General features: G+C 37.1%; 1 protein-coding gene across 6 annotated transcripts; it reads left to right on the top strand.

Moving 5' to 3' along the window:
- Window positions 1-12,129: 12,129 nt before the first annotated feature.
- LOC113493959 (transcription factor 25-like) lies at window positions 12,130-18,868 on the top strand. 6 transcript variants are annotated; one of them, XM_026872009.1, is made up of 13 exons: window positions 12,130-12,626; window positions 12,742-12,869; window positions 14,743-14,892; window positions 14,963-15,126; window positions 15,211-15,302; window positions 15,381-15,562; window positions 15,648-15,758; window positions 15,839-16,154; window positions 16,235-16,376; window positions 16,466-16,607; window positions 16,840-16,953; window positions 17,076-17,206; window positions 17,525-18,868. In XM_026872009.1, the coding sequence occupies exons 2-13, from the start codon at window positions 12,747-12,749 to the stop codon at window positions 17,808-17,810; spliced, it is 1,953 nt and encodes a 650-aa protein (XP_026727810.1). In that variant the 5' UTR covers window positions 12,130-12,626; window positions 12,742-12,746; the 3' UTR covers window positions 17,811-18,868. The 6 variants fall into 6 exon arrangements, with proteins under 6 accessions (XP_026727810.1, XP_026727811.1, XP_026727813.1 ...); XM_026872010.1 differs by having other exon boundaries at window positions 12,375-12,626; window positions 15,214-15,302; XM_026872012.1 differs by having other exon boundaries at window positions 12,376-12,626; window positions 14,987-15,126.
- Window positions 18,869-19,115: the final 247 nt, after the last annotated feature.

Here is a 19,115-nt window from a genome sequence, read left to right as displayed (position 1 = left end):
TATTATTGGAATAATGTAGAGCAGACCGTAGCCAGTGTAATTAACTCATGTGACATTTGCAAACGAATGAAATATGATAGAGAGCCACTGAAACCTGAACTTCAACTAACGCAAACTCAGAATAGGCCTTTCCAAGAACTGTTCATGGATATATTTTCAATTGAAGGAACATACTTTCTTACAATTATAGATGCTTTTAGAAAATTAGGCCAAGCACTAGCAATCCCTAACAGATCAACACCAGAAGTAGTTAGAGCCTTACTAAAATACTTTTCGTTATACGGTGTACCCACGCGTATTAGCGGAGATCCCGGTACAGAATTCAATAATAGTCTATTAAAAGAAATGGTAAGCTTTTACATAATAGATTTGCACATCAGCACTCCACACAATCCAAATTCGATGGGATTGGTGGAACGCTTTCATTGAACCATCATAGAAATCTATAGATTAGCAAAGTATGAACGAAACATAACAGACGCAGCAACTGTCATGACATACGCTATTATGTCATACAACCAGTCCATCCATTCAACTACCGGTCTAACACCATTTGAAGTAGTTTTCGGTCATACGGATGCTTCAAGCACCTTCGCTATTGATTTTCATAGAAATTACACCCAACAATTAGTAAGCGATCACGCTAAACGAACCAAATACTTATATAACGCCCTAACCGATAAAATGTTGGAAAATAAAATAAAAATCAAAGAAAAGCGAAGCGGTGAAAAACGTTTCAACATTAAACCCGGCGATAAAATTTACGTTAAAGGAAGTAAAGACAAGCCTAGATATGAAAAGGCAAAAGTAAAGAAAAAACTTAAACGAAATACAGTTACAATGGAGACAAGCAAAAACAAAATAACAAAAAAAAGTACCCGTTAAAGACATAAAACGTCCTTCACAGGCTCGTCCTGGTGATGGCAGCGCAGTCAGTGCTAAGCTTGGCCCTTCAACTACAAAGGATTGAAGACAATCCAGGAGTTCTCCCTGTACGGGAAGGTCAAGCGCCTCTTAGCCTCTATAACTGGCAAATAATTAAGATTTTAGATTTAGAATTGATACATAGAAATTTAGACTATAACATAGAAAAATATTTGAAATGGTAGCTTATATGAAGGATAAAATTAGTACTTACATGCTAGATGGAAACCTTATCGATACTGAGTTACAAACTCAATATACTATGAATATTACTATCCAAAGATAAAACCAATTAATTTCAAACATTCGATTAAAACGAGGTCTTATCAACCCCCTTGGATCAATTATTAAAGCTTTAACTGGAAATATGGATAATGACGATGCAGTTAGATATGATAATTTAATTACTGACATCCGATCAAACCAGAATGTAATGTCAAATAAAATTACTTTAATTTCCGAAATGGTACTTAGACGCTTTTGTAAATGTTACCAATGCCACCAGAAATAACATCATTATTTTAGAAAAAACCATTAAGGAAATAGAAGAAATTTTAAATAAAACGCAATTACAAAGGACCAAGAGTCTTATCTTTCATACCTTTCATTTGTTAACGCATAACTTCCAGTTATTATTAACCCGCTTAGATGAAGTGGATACAGCAGTTTCATTCAGTAGAGTAAATATATTACATCAGTCTATCCTAGACATTAACGAATTGTTTAGCATATTAAAAAAACATAGAAAAATCGGATAATTTACCATTTCCCGTCACTATGGAAAACTTAATTAAAATAGAACAATGCGTTAATATTAAAGCCTATGTAAAGGGTAAACAAATAACTTTTATTGTGTCAGTGCCAACAGTCCAAGGAAATATTTATAATTATTATACCTTACATCCTTTTCCCATGTACCATAAGGACCTCAACCTATGTTTCCTAATCACTCACTTCCCAATTACATTCCCATATCCTTGCGAGAGGGTTGAAAATAGTTTCACTCTCCCAGCCTTGCAGAAAAGTAGACGAAGGAAAGTTCCTTTGTTACGAGAACGTCGTGTCCTTCGAGGAGAAGACCAACTGCATCAAGGATCTGATGACGTTCTCCTCAAGAATAACGTCTTGTCGCCCTCTAACAGTCGACGCATCAGATGTAAGAGTTAAATATATCCAGCCAAACTCTTGGCCTATTTATGCAGGTTTTCCTATTTCTAACTGAATACTGCGACAGCGAGACGAGCCAGCATGACATCTTGGGTACCTATATAATTACCCTAGACAACGCCTGTGAAGTAAAGATTGGTAAAATCACCTTAAGGCAACGTCGCCTCCTAGTCACCAAAGCCAGCTTTCGTAGCACACCCACCATACACTTACCGAGCATCGTAGCACCAGAGCACATTAAGCTACGAAAAACAATAAATCTGGATAATATTGACCTAGGCAGCCTACAGTTCCTGTCTCATGCGTTGCAGGACACCAGTGCAGTGAATAACAGTGAAAAAATAGTGAATGTGCGTAGTTTTAGCTTACTTATAATTGTACTTAATCTTATCTTAATTATATCATTAATTGTAATTGTATATCGCAACTGACTTACCATTTTTCATAAATTATGTCAAAATCATCAACCTCATACTAATAATTCGGTTGATGATTTTGAACTTATGGAGGGATGAGTTACGCGTCCTCAAACCATACCACCGTCATGGTCAATAGGATGGCCTGATGTCACCCATAGCTTCCGCGAATATTAACAATCTTTTATCACTTAACGACACCTATCCTATATCACCTATCTTCCGCGGAGGTCTGTTGATGTTTTCGCAAACGATTCCTGTAAAACTACGCATGTGTAAGTGCTTATACGGACACACACATGCATACGATATTTTAGTATTTAAGCCCTTGGTTTATCATATATAAGGTTCTTGTTGTTCTCGTTGTTCTGACTGTTTGTACTGTATAACGCTCCTGTAGAGCGCGTGTATTATTAAATAAATATATTTTTAAAATACATACATAAGTGCGTTCATATTTGTCTAGATACAACATGCATAACATTATACAAAAAGTTTGGCTTCGTAGTTCCTGTCCCGATCGAATTTCTGGAATTTCGTTTGTAGAAAAACGCTGTAGGTACATCCTAAGAGACCTACGTACCAAGTTTCATGGTTTTATCTTCAAAAACGACAAACAGCCATACAAACCTCCAAACCCTATTTCACCCCCACACTGGTAAAAAATTAACGGGATTATGCCTCATTAAAAGTTGGCGTTATTGTCACTGACTTCGAAAGTATTCTGACCCGGAGCTGTGGCCAGTATATGTAGAAATTCGTGAAAGGATTAATTTTTTTCGTTAATCGAAACCCGAATGCAGACATAATGTTCTCAGTTTTAATAAATATTATACCAGAACGTAAGAGGAATTCGGACAAAAACTATTCAATTTCTATCATTGTTAGAGTCACAGCAACTGGACTGAATGCAGCAATTAAAGATTCGGAGATCGCCATGCCAGGATATCAAGTATTGCAATGTGATCGCGCGGACGGCCGCAAGGAAGGAGACGCGCTTTTAGTGGCCGCACCGCGATTTGAGTTGCGGCGAGTGGCGATTCCAGGCGACGTTAACATAGACAATCAACAAGTTTGAATTATCGTGTGCAAGCGTGTATAAGGAGAAACGGAGTTTATTTCCATTTTGTGTAGTATATATTATAGGTATTCCCCCACAGACCGATAAGAATGAGTACATGGTGATGGTTAAAATATTAGGAATTATGTATGCAAAGATAAGAGTGTAGTTCTAGGCCATTTTAATTTGTATTCGCGATCTTTATATTGTAAATTACTTTGAGCATTTTATGGAATTTTGTGAGTTCATTCAGTATAATGAGACACCAAATTCTGATGGGAGACAGGTTGACCTAGTCTTCGGCGCGGATGAGGCGCTGCTGCCGATCGATGCCTTCCATCCCGCGCGGCACGTGCATCTCGCGAAAAGCGCGTGTCCCGCGACCCCCGCTCACCTCGTGCCCCTCACCTCGAGCCCCTCACCTCCCCCTCGCCTGTCTATTCGCATACGTCGGATGTACGATACCACCAAGCTTTGTCGTCCATATGCCGCAAAAAGTGGAATTGTAATAAAACCGACTTTCACACTTTGTATCAATCTTTAAGCGAAATAGACTGCACTGATTTAAATCTATATATACAAATGAAATGCTGTTCGTTAGTCTCACTAAAACTCGAAAACGGCTGAACCGATTTGTTTTTTTTTAGTCTTGAAATATTCGTAGAAGTCTAAGGAAGGTTTAAACGGTGAGAAAATACGAAAAAAATGCGAAGAAGACGAAAAAAATAACAAATTTAATTTATTAAGGTAAAGGCACCATGTTCCGATGTATTTAGAAGAAAGGTGTTATCAAAGCAATTTACAAGTTGATTTTGTCTGCACGTTACATTATTCAATTAGTGATTTAGCTGTTCATGTTTATATGAGCAAACAATGCTTTAGTGTGAGTTTTTTTTAGGTTGAAATATTGGAAAGGTTATATTTTTTATCATTACATTTGAGTATTTTCTTCACAAATTGAGGAGAAAAAGACTGATTTAAAATGCAAAGACTTAGAATTTTTAAATCGAAATAAGGTGCCGCAGACTCATATTTAATCTTTTTTATAGTCTGACTATGACTATGAACTGTGACTATAATTCAAAATTAAGATAAATAACACTTCTAATAAAACAACCAATTCTAAAAAATGATACAATAAATACTCAGTTTTTAATGTTCTTATAAGTTATAATGAAAACACCGCGGAATTAGGTGCCTTTTGTACCTACTTTCCTGTCAAACGTTTGACGTATTTTGATGCCTGTCATGTCATTTAGTTTTGTCTTTTAATTTAAATGTAAATTAAAAGAAGTCTTTATAGTTTCACATACAATAAAACCTACGTAGTACGTCAAGTCACTTATCAGATTTTAATTGATCAAGTATCTTATCAATAAAACTATAACCATGCCTAGAAAGAGGTCAATCTTTCCCAACGTTCCAAAGGAGTTAAAGGATTGAGGATCATATATTATGATCCCAAGAATCTACCATCAAGCGTCTGGAGAGACTTGATGCTGTTTGAGAACATCAGGCTGCAACTCGCTCCGTAGAAATTGCGTTTGATTTCTCGGCGTATCTTTGCATCTACTTCTAGATCGCTAGAGACAAGTGCAAAACATGATGCGCGACTGTCAGCTGATCGTGAACGTCACGCATTCTATCGTGAGTCGGACGTTGTTGTTGACTAAAAGAGAATTATACTTCAGTTCTCAGCGAATTCGTACATCTACTAACAGGTCCTTTTAAACAAGTGATGAACGTCATGCACGACTAACTAATGCCCGAGATACAAATTGTACCCAACATTCACACAACGAAATATTCATAATCAATTAGTAAGTGAGAAAGAAAGAATTCCTGGAGAGAGGGAAAAGGGCAACGTTAGTTAGAATTCTGATCGCCTTAGACATTCTCTGAATACTGTTGAAATCATCTGACGTATCGGATGTGTCTCAAAATCTAACTTTTATCACAAGACTTGCTGACATGTCCCCACTTCATTAGACCATGTTTTTTGGGTATATGCAGTGTGTACAACTGACGGTGAACATGCGCGTTGAAATCCTTCAGGTTCCATCCATCCATCCGCTGAAACTTCCTCTAAAAAACTGTGAGATATTGGCAAATTACAGGTAGGCTTCTGCACAATGACACACATTTTTCCCGACTACATACACAATATGCTAAACATAAGTAGTACATAAGCAGAAAGAGCGATCTTGGCAGCTAAATATCTGACATCAATGGGTTAAATTTAAGGGTACAAAATATATTGCCTGGGGACTTGGTGTCATACTTACAAATCTATCGATGCAGTTTGCGATACATCGAGCCTGTGAATTATCCCATTGAGTTTTTAAATTTATTGAACTTGCCAGCCATAGCCATACCACCACATCATTTGAGCTGAAGTTTGGATCTCCGATTATTCTGCTTCGTAGCATAAGCCCACGACGGCTTTGTAGTGGCGCACGATTAGTCATAACAAAATTAATGAAACACGTGATTGAAGCCAGCATCTTGAATGGCAGGTTTGACAATCATTGTCTGTACATGGCTTAAATTTAGAAACACCGTGCTTTCAAACCTAAGCCATGATTTTAAAACCACCCAGTTTGTTTTTATTGGCTAAAGACGGACTAAGAATATTGTACACTCTCTTGCGCTATTTTTTTTTTCAACTGCCGTAATAGTAAAGTTTTGTTGTTTAGATAGCATTTTTTTCTAGATATCATCATCATCATCATCTCAGCCTATCGCCGTCTAGATATAACATAATATATGGCAAAACAACGTTTGCTGGGTCAGCTAGTAATTTATATAACTTAGTGTAGCATAGTCTATGCCTAGCATAATTATGGAAAAACGAAGAGGAAAGTGGCCAGTCACAAGAGCAATGGCGTAGCTTGGAAAACTAGCGCGGGCGGATTCCATACCCAGGGCGGATTCACACCTTGGCGCCAAAAAAAAGCTCGCATAATTTGTCACGAAGTAAAGTTGAGAGAGAAACCTATTTATTCGTGTTTTGTTCGCGCGGGGAACACCGAAATTTTAAAAGATACTTAATTTGCCGCGTTTTCTAAATTTTGCCGCCCTCCTATAGTGGCGCCCGGGGCGGGCCGGCCCTCAACCCCTCGTCGCTACGCCACGGCACAAGAGTCATGTTGCGATGGCTGTTTTACAGAAGTGCACCAGTAGTCACCCTCCCTAAAGTCCAGCTTTTACCCTTCCGATTATTAGTTTTACCCGAAGATGAAAAAAGGAATTCGTACAAAAGAATTCACCGATGATGAAGAAGTCAAGTCGGTAATTTCTGCCTATTTTGAAAGGCTTGAAAAAAGTAATTGTACAAGCTATAAATTAATTAATAGAAAAAACTCAAAAATGATTTGGGGTTAATGGAGAATATATTGAAACAGGAAAATAATTCCTTTTCATTTGATGAACTTTTTGACCTCCCCTCGTAAATCAAAGAAAAATAATAATAACTATAATAGCTGTTCTTTCGCGTACGTCAGTGGGAGTACTAGATATCAATAATCTATACATTTAGCGAACCTCGAAATCCATTTATGTTTATCATTACCTCTACTAACCAAGAGCTTAAATATAAGTACATAATTATGGAGATACATGAAATTTCTGTGGTAACTACTCAGAGTTCCTTATTTTCTGAGTTGCGCTACATCTCTGATTCACTCTCACAACGACTTCATACAGATTAGTTAAAGCCAGTAATTTGGGACTAGGACTCTCGATCCGGAAGGTAAATACGCATTTAATTTGCCATCCCACTATCATCTCCCATCACTCTAAACGAGTACCTAAACCCATCATCAGCCATGTCTCTTAGGAAGGTGCGGCAGCTAAAAAACGAATACATTTTTTAATTCATGCACCGTATCGAGGTTATTCCTACTTTATTGATCACTAAATCGATAACACACAACTGCAGTGGATATTTTATTCAGAGAGAAATTCAGGTCACTTTCAGGTCTATATCCATTAGCGTCTTACCTAGGTTTTTCATTTTTTTGCAAGGTAATGTGATAACTTCAAATGAAAACCATGCATGCTGACATAGTAGTTAGTTGTTAAACAGGAGATCGAGTTCGATTCCCGCCCAAGACCAATGTAGGTAAGTGTAATGATGAGCATTGATGCTGTTTTGTGTCTGAGTTATATTTTTTGTTGAGCGTATGTATGTGACAATATATCCCCATTTCTTTGCCAAACCATATAGTCCAACTGGCACTACCACCGTGTTAGGAGGAAGTTTCTTTAGGAGAAAGGGTCATCGTACACGGGCCACCAGACACAACTACAAACGCCGCTACAGGTATAGTTACTGTTGCTAGTGGTCGCCACACGCTAAGAGACACTGCTCGCTCTTTTATATAAACTGCGTAAAATGTGCAGGAAATATGCCAGTAGTGGCGTTTTGCCCGTGTGCGAACTCTAAAGAACTATTTAATTGTGCAGAAAAAAAATTGAAAAATCTGAAGAGTTGTTTTTTTTATCCTCACCCCATCAATATGGGTTTCAAATGAAAGTCACATACCTATTTCGCCTGACCCACCTTGTAATAATGGCAAATGGCTAAGAAGTATTGTTCATGCTTATACAGAACTAGCGATCCGCCCCGGCTTCGCACGGGTGGACATTTATTTTTTAAGCCTCTGAAAATATTTTTTTTTTGTATGTATGTTTTTTATTCGTCTTACATTTCTATACTAATATTACATTAGTAGAGAGCCGACCGCGCGAGTGAGCCGGGCGGCAACCTGCTTCATAGATGTGCACCCCTCTCCCCTAAGGTTTCGCCGTGCGAGTCGTGCGACACTAATCGGCCGGCGGCCATCATTCATTTTACTACCAATTACAATTTTAAATTCGTAATATCTTTTGAATGGATTGTCCGATTTCAATAAAATAAAAAGCAATTTATAGCTATTGAAACAATCTTGCTCAATAAATAGTATTATTAGTTATATTAGTATTAATTTATTTGGATAAGGATTAGTATTTGTATACTTGGTTAATATGATCAATAAACATAGGCTAATAATTTTAATTACTTTTATTCTATGGAAAAGTTATAATGGCTAAAATATTAATGTTTGGTTTATACTATCGCGGACTTTTTTGTAGGCATTATTAAGATCTACAACTTTTCTATAGAAGTCAACCATACATCTCTAACCATTTAGGCAGCGTTCGCGAGAATCGTTAACGTACGGCAGGTTTTTAGACGATTTACTCCACAATTTTCACTATCACCAAAATCCTATCTATTTTCCGGGATAAAATATAGAGATTCGGAAGAATCCCTCTAAGTAATGGTAAAAGAAATTTTGAAATCGGTCTATTAGTTTTTGAGCCTATTTAATACAAAAATACAAAGGTTTCCTCTTTATAATATTAGTATAGAAATACCACATGATATCATGATTACGTAGGTACAAAATGGCGCCGTCCTGATCTTCCTGTCTACCACATTTTACCTTGTAACTAAGTACGTGGCCTTTTCATATTCGATAAAGCAAAATACACGTGTAACCTTTTCTTTAACTAACTGGAATTTTATTATCTTCCGTTTGGAAATCAATCTCAAACGGCATAATTTCTTTTATTCGGTTCTGTTTCACGTTTCATCGCTTCTTTTTGACCCCCGACGCAAAAAGAGGGATGAGGGATGTTAGGTATATGTATGTTTGATGTGTCTGCCTCCCTGTCTGCGGCATCAGAGTTCATACGAAAGCGCACTGAAATAGATAGATAGATTGAATATTGATTTTTCGTAAATTTGGCGGCTGAGGTTTTTAATTGTATTATTTTTGTCCTACTTTAGAGTGATCATTTATTTTATCTAGTAAATTTTCAACTAACTAGGCACTTAGTCGGAGGGGAGGCTAAAAAGGTAGACATCTCTCGTCTCGGCGTGCATTTGCTGTAGATCTTAATTAAAAAATACTAAAGGTATATGTAAAGCAATAGCAAAAGGTTACTGAATTAAACTGTCGGAATATTTCAGCTGTTTAATTAAGGGATGTGATTATACTTTACCTTTGTGTAAAAATACACACCAGAAGGTTTACCTTATGGGTAAATAATTTAACAATATGGAGTAGGTAGTGACATTGAATTCTTTAGATTTTTTTAAGCGGAATTATTTTAGATTTACTAAAATAAAATTATCCTGCTTGATACTTATCCCACAGTCATTTTATGCAACCATAAGCATATTTGACTAAAATATGCTTACTGACCTAAGTAGCGTTGTAATAGGTAAGTAGGTACATACAAGTAGTACATAGCTAAGTTCTAATTTCTAATATTAAATATAAGCAAGGTTTCACTAATATTTTGATAACTTTTCGTTCACCTTAATAATGTTAGAGATTATGAAGACTTCAGATTTTCCTTATTTTACTATACATTTGATTGGATATTGAAAGGAGACAGATAGGTGGCAAATTTCAATCATCATAACTTCAACATAATAAATTGCAAATGGACGATAGGTGGGAGGGAGGTCTATTCCCGTCTGCCTGTGGGGGGGGGGGGAGCATTGGATGGATGAGTATTGATCGTCCCTATTAATGTCTGGGGTACTTAATAACACACCCCAATACTCTGAGGGGTGGACAGACTTGTTTGTTTTTCGTCATTATTTGAATATCGGTACAGGAAGGGTGCGATATTAATTAATTTCAGATGTATCTGTATACGGGTAAATTTAATGTGTAAAAATAATTTAATTTAACGGGAAATTAATAATAAGTAGGTATTTAAAGTTGATGGTAATGAAATTTATAAAAAACCCTTATGCCTTAAAAAACCCTTTGGTATAGAATCTAGATACAGCCACTAGTCAACAGGAAGACGATTAAAGCAGGTTGACATGAATAATGATAACTTTCATTACGTTGTTTACAAATAAAAGATGCCTATCGTAGTGACCGGCCGCCGTTTGAATGCTGAGCTAAAGTTTACGACGAAAAGTAGACAAATATGTAGATTAGGTAGGTCTACCATAATTGGTCACGTGCGAGTCGGAGGCTGAGAGTTCAGTACAAATAGACGTACAACTAATTCTCTTTGATTTTTAATATTTGTCTATATTATTAGTATTTTTTTGTATATATCAGCTGCTGATAAGGTGCAGCCTCGTGGTACGGGCTGACAGCGGTGCCTTAAAGGGTTAAATTTTTACTCTTTAGGCACAGGACCCTAATAATCTAATCCGATTTTATTAATCAAGACTAAGTATTTATGTTTTGTGTAATTGAATGCAGAACTCATTATTTGTTATAACTGTCTGTTATTAGTTGACCTCTCTTTACACGAAAGCCTCGTAAGCGGGGAGGTCTAATATTTATACTGCGTTTAAGTTTAAGGAAGTACGAGTTGAATCATGGTTAAGCTTAAGATATATAAGTATCTTATTATATACTAGCTGTTGCCCGCGACTTCGTCCCCGTGGGTAGAAGATATAAGTTATGATTTATACCTGCCCGTTTTTTTCACATTTTCCATTGTATCTTCGCTCCTATTAGTCGCAGCGTGATGGTTTATAGCCTAAAGCCTTCCTCGATGAATGGTCTATTCAACACAAAAATATTTTTTTAATTTGGACCAGTAGTTTCTGAGATTAGCGCGTTCAAACAAACAAAAAAACAAACAAACTCTCCAGCTTTATATATTAGTAAGTATAGATTTGTATATTTATTTATGTGAATTAATGTAGTCTTGTCTTAAAATTAAATATATTAATAAGTTTCTAAAAGTAGTAATCCATTTGTCTTCGTATTCGACGTGTAATGCTTAATAAAATAAGTACATAGGCAACCCCGTTCTTTGTTACAACTGCCCATTATTGCTTGAACCCTCTGTATACGGAAGTTTCGTTAGCTCTGAGTTCAAGTCTGGCTAAAGAAGCACATGTTGAATATACTATTCTGTTAAAACGAACCAAGCGTGAATTAAGATTATTGAATACCTATTGGTGTTAATCAATGTAAGTTTGTTAAAAATATCCTTTTTCTAAATTAATTACCCAATTATCTGTACATTGTTATTTTGTTGTTGTTATTGCATTGACAATGTTTTATAACGTTTCATAATGTTAAAAGTAGGTAGGTAACGTTTTTTGGTAAACTTACGCTTACGCTTTATCACATTGACCATTATAAGCTGAGCCGTCTTTACACGAGCGACTCGTAAGCGGCGAGAGCAAGTTCCGCCTATAAGAAAGAAACACGTGTTGATTGTATCCGATTGTTTAGCTTTTAGCTAAGGATTTAGGGTAAATATACTTAATACTAATCATGTATTCGTATACCGAATGCTAAAGTATTTTTTGGACTTAATTGACTAACAAGCCAACGTATCGTAATTTTATAAGCTAATTTAAATTTACATCTACCCTCATTTTATTACTTCTACATCTGAAATTATATTACTTCTTGATTTTTTTTTTCAGGACTTGACTGCGGGCCTATGGCTATATTATTGATATCAAACAGACATTTATCTTAGATAACTCTTTACAATTGTTTTTGCACCAGTTGCATGTAGCGATTTCACAAAAAATATATTTGAGCGCCTTATAGAACATTCCGTGAAACTACTGTCCTGTGACTACTTGGAGTTTTTCAGTAAGTTTTCATTGTATTAAAGTTTGCCGTTCAGTATCATTTAAGATTGACCTTAAATACCTATCCCTTAATTAGTTATTGTTACATGTAAACGACGTCTACGATTTTTTGTTATCTCAATTTTCGTTAATACTTTGTCCTAGAAGCCATGCCTCAACTTTTTAATGTAAACAACATGCTCTCTTTGATTTGTATGTAAGTATCGCCAGACATCAAATTGTATTCCCACATTCAAATTATTCCAAACAGAATATTGCTTCAACCCCAACGCCAGGAAAGTCGTCCTTAGGCACCAAATTATTGATTGGCGTCAGTGCGCATGAATGTTCTAGACATAGCTCAAGCCGTTAGCCGCTGTGCCCGGGCCAGTTCGGTCTCGACGGTTGAGCTGTGAGGGCATTTTGTCAGTTAAAGGTCCGTAAACCAAATAATTTACTGTGAATTTAATTTTAATGGTTCTATTCATTCGTTTATTAGTCCCAGTGAAGTGTGTGATATTGCCTGTGTATTAATTGAACATATTTTTCAGACGAAATGTCTTCGCGTACGTTGCGGAAGAAGGTGGCTCCGCCGCAATCCCCCGTGCTGCTATATGACTCTGACGATGACTTCAGTGCGGCCTTCGCTCAGCCCAAGGCCAAGCCCTGCCACGAGCCTGTAAGTCGAAACGCAATGCATGCAAAGCCTCTCCCTGATCTCTGGCGACTCCTTGTAAGAATAGTTATGTGTGCTGCGCGCAACTGCACAACACCGGCCCCGCGACTTGAAGACTTCTGCGACGTATTTAGTATTAGGTAATGCTGGCGGCTGGTACTACTTCAAAGGTAATTAAACAATGTGATGTTCTATTTTTCATAAAAGGTCATAGGTGCAGCATGTAATGGCGGAGGTAGCGGCCACACCCTCGATTCTCCCCCCGCGCAACTCTGCAACCCCTCGGTCGCCCTCGTGACCTCTCCGTGCGCAGGATGCGCCCCCCGCGCCCATCCCTTGAGTCTCCATTATGCAATTCTGCGCATCTGCATAGAAATCGATTTTCTCTCGCACCCCACAAAATGGCTGCTGTATTAATTAGGTACTTACCTATTTGTATTATAGTTTTCAAACTTTGTTTTGGTTAAAAGCTAGCTTATGCAACAGGTTATGAGTTGATTATTCTCACTGCTTCGGAATTCAAGAATATAAAGTCGGAATACAATTCTTATCGTTCGAATTTGTTTTACAAGAACAATATTTTGGTTTTAAATGATTATTTGAATGCTCTTAGCATTCAAATAAGATGATATGATCAAAAGATATGATCATATAAAGATAAAAATTTAAGAATAACGTTACGTTTCAATTAAAATAAAAATGTGATGATAGGTACGTCATTCTTTGTTTGACATTGTTCTGCGACGCGTTTTCGAGACGATAACGATAAAGGAACGAGTTTTTTGAAATAAATAGTAATAGCTAAAATTATTTAAAACAAACAAAACGTGTATAGTCAGAGATTCGGAACTCACTTGGTGCGGCGCACATGCAACAAGTTGCGCGCGCATCGCCACAAACCCAAAGGCTTCTTTCAATCAAACTCATAATTCGGCGTTAATGATACCGTGTTTAATAATAACCAGTAGTCTAAAAGTAAATATTTTAAAGGACAGTTGTGGTAAATGATTAATAATCTTCGGTGCTGTTCAGTGTGTATGCAGCAAATAACGCGCGTCCCAAACGAGGTCAGTTTTTAATGCGCGCGTAATTACCGCGTTTCTTTCAGACAAACCATGAACACATCTTAAGTAAAACCTTTGAAAAAAAATCTGACAGAATGTTTATAAAACTAAAGATTAATTAAAAGAGTGGCTTAATAGAATATTAAATAGTATTTTTTTTGCGAGTTTCGCGCATCCGCAAGCAAGCTGCGCGCGCATTGCAAACCAAGCCATAGGCTTCTTTCAATCAATGTCATACGTATTTTGTATAATTCAATGAAGAGTATATTGCAATAATAAAAAAGTTTAATAAATTTAACAGTTATCTAATATAATAACAAATTGATTTATTTTCACTTAAATATGGTGGGAAATCGTAGTTCTGGTTTGCGCGTATGCAGTGTCTTTGCAAGTAGCTGCGCGCGCATTGCAAACTGAAACTTTACTGCATTTGCATTTGCCTATGCCCTATTAATATGCTTAAAATACGCGTTAAGTAAAAAAAACACACTTTTTATACAAGTCATATTGAAGATTAGTTAGAAAACATTTAAAAGGAAAGCCATAGTGAAACATAAGAGCAATGCGCGCATGTGCAGTGGTCAAGCTGCTCGCTTTTGCGCGTCGGTCCATGGGTTTCTTTCAATTAAAACCATCTAAGAAACGAATTACAAGAAATTACAATATTTCGCAAAAATATTACTTAATACCTACATTTAGAAAGTTAGACTCCAGTTGCGATGCTAAGCAAAAGTATAAAATTTATTAGGTACCTGTAAAAAAAAATAGTCTGATGGGTTCATGAAGTAAGATAAGATTTTTCTTGTTCACAGTTTTTTTTAAGTTCACCGTCTGATTCTGAACCTGGCTATTCTGAACGTAGCGAGAGCGAGGACCAGGAGTGTACTGGAGCCGTTGCCAAAAAATGCGTGGTTAAGAAAAAAAATCTCAAGAAGAAAGTTAAAGCCCTAAAATCGGGAGAGGTAATGTTAGCAATTCTAAAATATTTTACTTTTTATGTATGATGTTCCAGTTTTGTTCTGCAATTTCCAGGATTATGTTGACTGTTCTCTGAAGGAGGCAAATGCTCAGGCGGGAGCCGCGAAACCACCGAAGCGTGACAACTGGGCATATCGCATTCTACGCGTTGATGCCAAAAATCTCAATGTTGCCTATGAACTAAGGCGTTTATTTGGGCCTGAGGAGGACCCTCGCCGGTAATATACCTTATTTATAAAGTTCAATATTCCTACAAAATCATACATCATATTAATCAACTCGTATATTCTATTATGTTGCAGCAGGCGTCCGCAGCCAAATCGTCTTCTCCTTCTGCGTAGAATTGTGGTTCATCCGAGTAAGGAAACCATGCTTTACGACTACAAGATGCCCGGTATGTAAAGTACTTTTTTGATGAGGTTACTAAAATTCACAATTCAAAAATACTTAATACGATATTTCGAAATTTCAGGGTTGAGCATGGCCAAATTTCGCGATGTGAAGAACCGCATGTACTTCATCTTTAACCATTCTGAGGACTACAAGCATATGCATCGTAACTTCATTGCCATGTTCCCATTATCGCAGCCTTCTACCTTGCTATTGTATTTGGACGAAGCCCGCAAGAGGATGCATGTGGAAGCTCTGTTGGAGGCAAGACCTAGTTATTATGTGAACCTAGTCAAAACCTTGTTTTCGATTATGTTCAGTTTTTTTAATTACATTGATCGTGTTTCAGATTTCTGATCTCCTGTTTCGCATGGAAGAACACGCCGTGGGGAATGAAATCCTTGAGAACGTGGTCACGTTCATGCAATATGTTGCCCATCCGCTGTTTAATCTGGCGGCAGTAAGTTTTAATTAAATTTATTTATTATTTCTATTATAATATTGTAACTTTTTTTAAATTAAAATAATTGCTATTTACAGACTAACGTGCGACTGGAGTATAGGTATTTGGAGAACAGGCCCTTCCATGTGGCCATGCTGAAGTACATGTACTTACTGTCGAGCAAGGGCTGTCACCGAACCGCCTTGGAGATAGCCAAGATGTTGCTGTTGCTGGACCCCAGCGACCCGTTGGCTGTCTTAAACGTCATCGATGCCATGGCACTGCGTGCTCGTGAGCATGAGTGGCTAATCGAAGCAATCAAGTACTTTGATAAGCAACGCGAGGCTGGCTTGCTTTACAACATCAAGTATTCACTCGCTTTGGCGCACTTCCATGTCGCCCTCAAGAATAAGAGTAAGTGGAATATGCATGTAACGTAAACCATCATAACTTACGTTATGTTCTTAATTTTTCACATCATTTTTGTTTTACAGAGGACCTGGGAGACGCCGACAAATTCTTGAAGGATGCTATTCTGGCGCACCCCCACGTGATGGTCAAGATATTTGAAGTCCTCAATATCCCGAACCCTTACATCTATTGCCACCCGGTGTTTGCTAAAGATCCGGTGCATATGTAAGTTTATCCTAACACATAAAGTGCACAGTTTATTACGATGGACAAAATGCGTATTTCGAATAATTATGTTTTTTTCCTGTTTTCAGCGGCACCCCGGGGCTTAATGAGCTCTTCAATATCTATGGGCAGTTGACTGCATGCTGCTGGCGCGAGCGCGAAGTTCTCGATTGGATCACCCGCAACGCTAAGGATATCGCCGAGAGCTACAATAGGAGCAGCCGACTTCGGGTAATTAAATAATAAAAAAAATCTAGATACAAACTCACTTTCTTTCGGTATGACTGTAGTAAAATTTAAGGGCTTGGTCAGTGACCTTTCGCTTTAAAAACTACAGTTACTATTAAGCCGATAAAGCGACTAGTCGCAAGTTACAGTTCTGTCAGATAAAAAATCCATTGTAGTGTTTTTATATATGTCGCGCTATCTGTATGCTAAATGATAAATATTTTTATTTTTCAAGGCTGAGGTCAAGAGCTACAGCAAGGTCCGCCATGGCCTGTTCATGGCTTGGCCTCCGGAATATTTGCGCCACATCTCCGTTCTTAACGGCTTGTCTCGACTGGTCCTTGATGGCGTAAGTATGAATACTATAATAATTATGAATTAAAAATGCCTTACTTTGAAAATGTTTGTCTTGGACGCTTGAGTAAAATAAATGAATGTTTCGTCTAGTATCTAATGTTGACCTAATTACAGCCATTGACTGCGTTCTTCCGCCCTACGTGCGCCTGGGACCCTCTGTTTGATAAGAGTGTGAACCGTTATGATTACAAGTACCGTGTGGAACCACCACGTGCCGTTGGCGGCACAGGCTTGCCTGTGTACAGGTTGGTACCATTTAATACCGTCAGTAATTAAAGTTATCCAATTTGATATCCATTTCCATACTATCTTAAACTGTCAAGTATAAGCTAGTATGGGAATGGATTTCAAATTGGTTTATAAAAAGATATTTTCATTGTCGTAGCCTATCATTCACTGGATTATAAATAAACGAAAACACAACACATTTACTTGACAACAAAAAATCTAGTAGCACTTTATATAAAATAGAAAATGTTGCTAAATAGATTTTCTCCAAAACATAAGAGCGGCCTGCTCGTTTTGGAGAAAAAAAGTAACAAGTAATTATGTTTTGTTTTCAGCTACGACATTCGTAAGGAGTTCATGATTGTTCTGTCTAATATGTCTGACAACCCATCGTGCCTCCCCTTCCTTAGCCTTCACCCTGCCGACGCTGCGTCGCTCATGATGAACGAGGCGTTCTACGGGCTGGAGACCAACCCGGACGACGACGACGACGACGAGGACTACAACACCTACGATTACGACGACGACGCTGTTGCTTTCGAGCACTATGACAGGGAGATTGAAAGGCTGACTCAACTCAGCCGAAACCTTCGCTTCGACGCGGATTCTGATGACGATTAGATACAAGGCTTGAAATGTCCAAATTTTTGAGACTTTTTGTTCAATTTTTCGACTTCTTTATCTATTATAATTTGAAACTAAGACTCAATACTGTGATTTATAATTTACACGTTTTACTCTAGGTATTTTTGATATGTATTTATTGCATCAAGTTTTGGATTAGCTATATACATGTTTCAAAATTTATGGACTAGTAGGTATACAAAAAAAGTAGTATACAATTCATTTTTATTCCACTTTATATTATTTATTTTCTATATAATTTCATCTCTTCTTAACGTTAATTATCGTTTACCTACGTGTAATATAAAAATAATATGATATTCAACTAAATGTTTCAATCAAAGTTTTGAACCGTAGATTTCAGTCTTGATGTTTGGTGTTTTAGATTTCCAAGTGAAATATTCAAATCAATGTTCAAAATGTAATCGACTTATGTTGTCCGGCCTGTAGGATATGGTGTACAGTTATTTTGTAGTTGGGATGAAGCAAGGTAACGATAAGGTGATAGGCAGGCTCATGTGCCGCTGCCATTTTGAAGCATTTATATTGTGCGCTAGACACGAGTAAGGCAGCGTTCAAACCAAACGTGAGCGAGTGTTACGGAATTTAGAGTAATCCCCCACATAATCACTTTTTTCCTCTTCGTGTTATTGCTGTGCGTAGTAATTAGGCCACATGTATACGCTGGCGACTATCGTAGTTTATCTTTCACGCTGGGGCTGCCTTCTATCGATCGGCGGCTGACTAAACGTTTGGTTTGAACGTCGCCAAAGGCTGGCCCCGTAGTTCTTGTAGTGGGTAGGTCAACATCTAATGATGTGCCAAAAAAATTTAAAAATAAACAAAATGTAAAATTCTTGTTTTATTTAACACTGTCCTTGCCGCACGTTCCCCCAATTATCAAATTTAAAAAAATCCTATTACTCCTTCATGCAATGCGATACAGTATTTATATTCTTTCAAAGAAATTAGTTAGATAATATTCAAGAGAATCAACTTGTGGCCCCTACCATAATATGATATATGTTTAAAAAAAATACTCTAACTCAGGTAGATTTCTAAAAATTATAATGGACGTAGTAAATATTACAATTATATTATTAAATTTAGTCGGTCAAAGTAAAATAAGAAGAAAAAGTACTTCAAGGTTGTGAAATATTCTTTATAATTTATCTGATCTCCTGGAACGGATATGCAACATTACATACCCATGCAAAATATGCTACAAAACATCGGACCAAATTATTTTATCATATCAGCTAATTTAGTATGTATAATTGTAATAGTTTAGCTTCAGTAAAT

The sequence above is a fragment of the Trichoplusia ni genome, chromosome 5, assembly GCF_003590095.1.
Source record: "Trichoplusia ni isolate ovarian cell line Hi5 chromosome 5, tn1, whole genome shotgun sequence".
In the NCBI taxonomy this organism is placed as follows: domain Eukaryota; kingdom Metazoa; phylum Arthropoda; class Insecta; order Lepidoptera; family Noctuidae; genus Trichoplusia; species Trichoplusia ni.
This window is presented reverse-complemented; position numbering and strand designations above follow the sequence as displayed.

Coding starts and splice junctions, on each gene's coding strand:
- LOC113493959 (XM_026872009.1), top strand. CDS start 12,747: ATGTCTTCGCGTACGTTGCGGAAGAAGGTGGCTCCGCCGCAATCCCCC. Junction 14,893..14,962: donor AAGCCCTAAAATCGGGAGAG/GTAATGTTAGCA, acceptor TGCAATTTCCAG/GATTATGTTGACTGTTCTCT. Junction 15,303..15,380: donor TTACGACTACAAGATGCCCG/GTATGTAAAGTA, acceptor TCGAAATTTCAG/GGTTGAGCATGGCCAAATTT.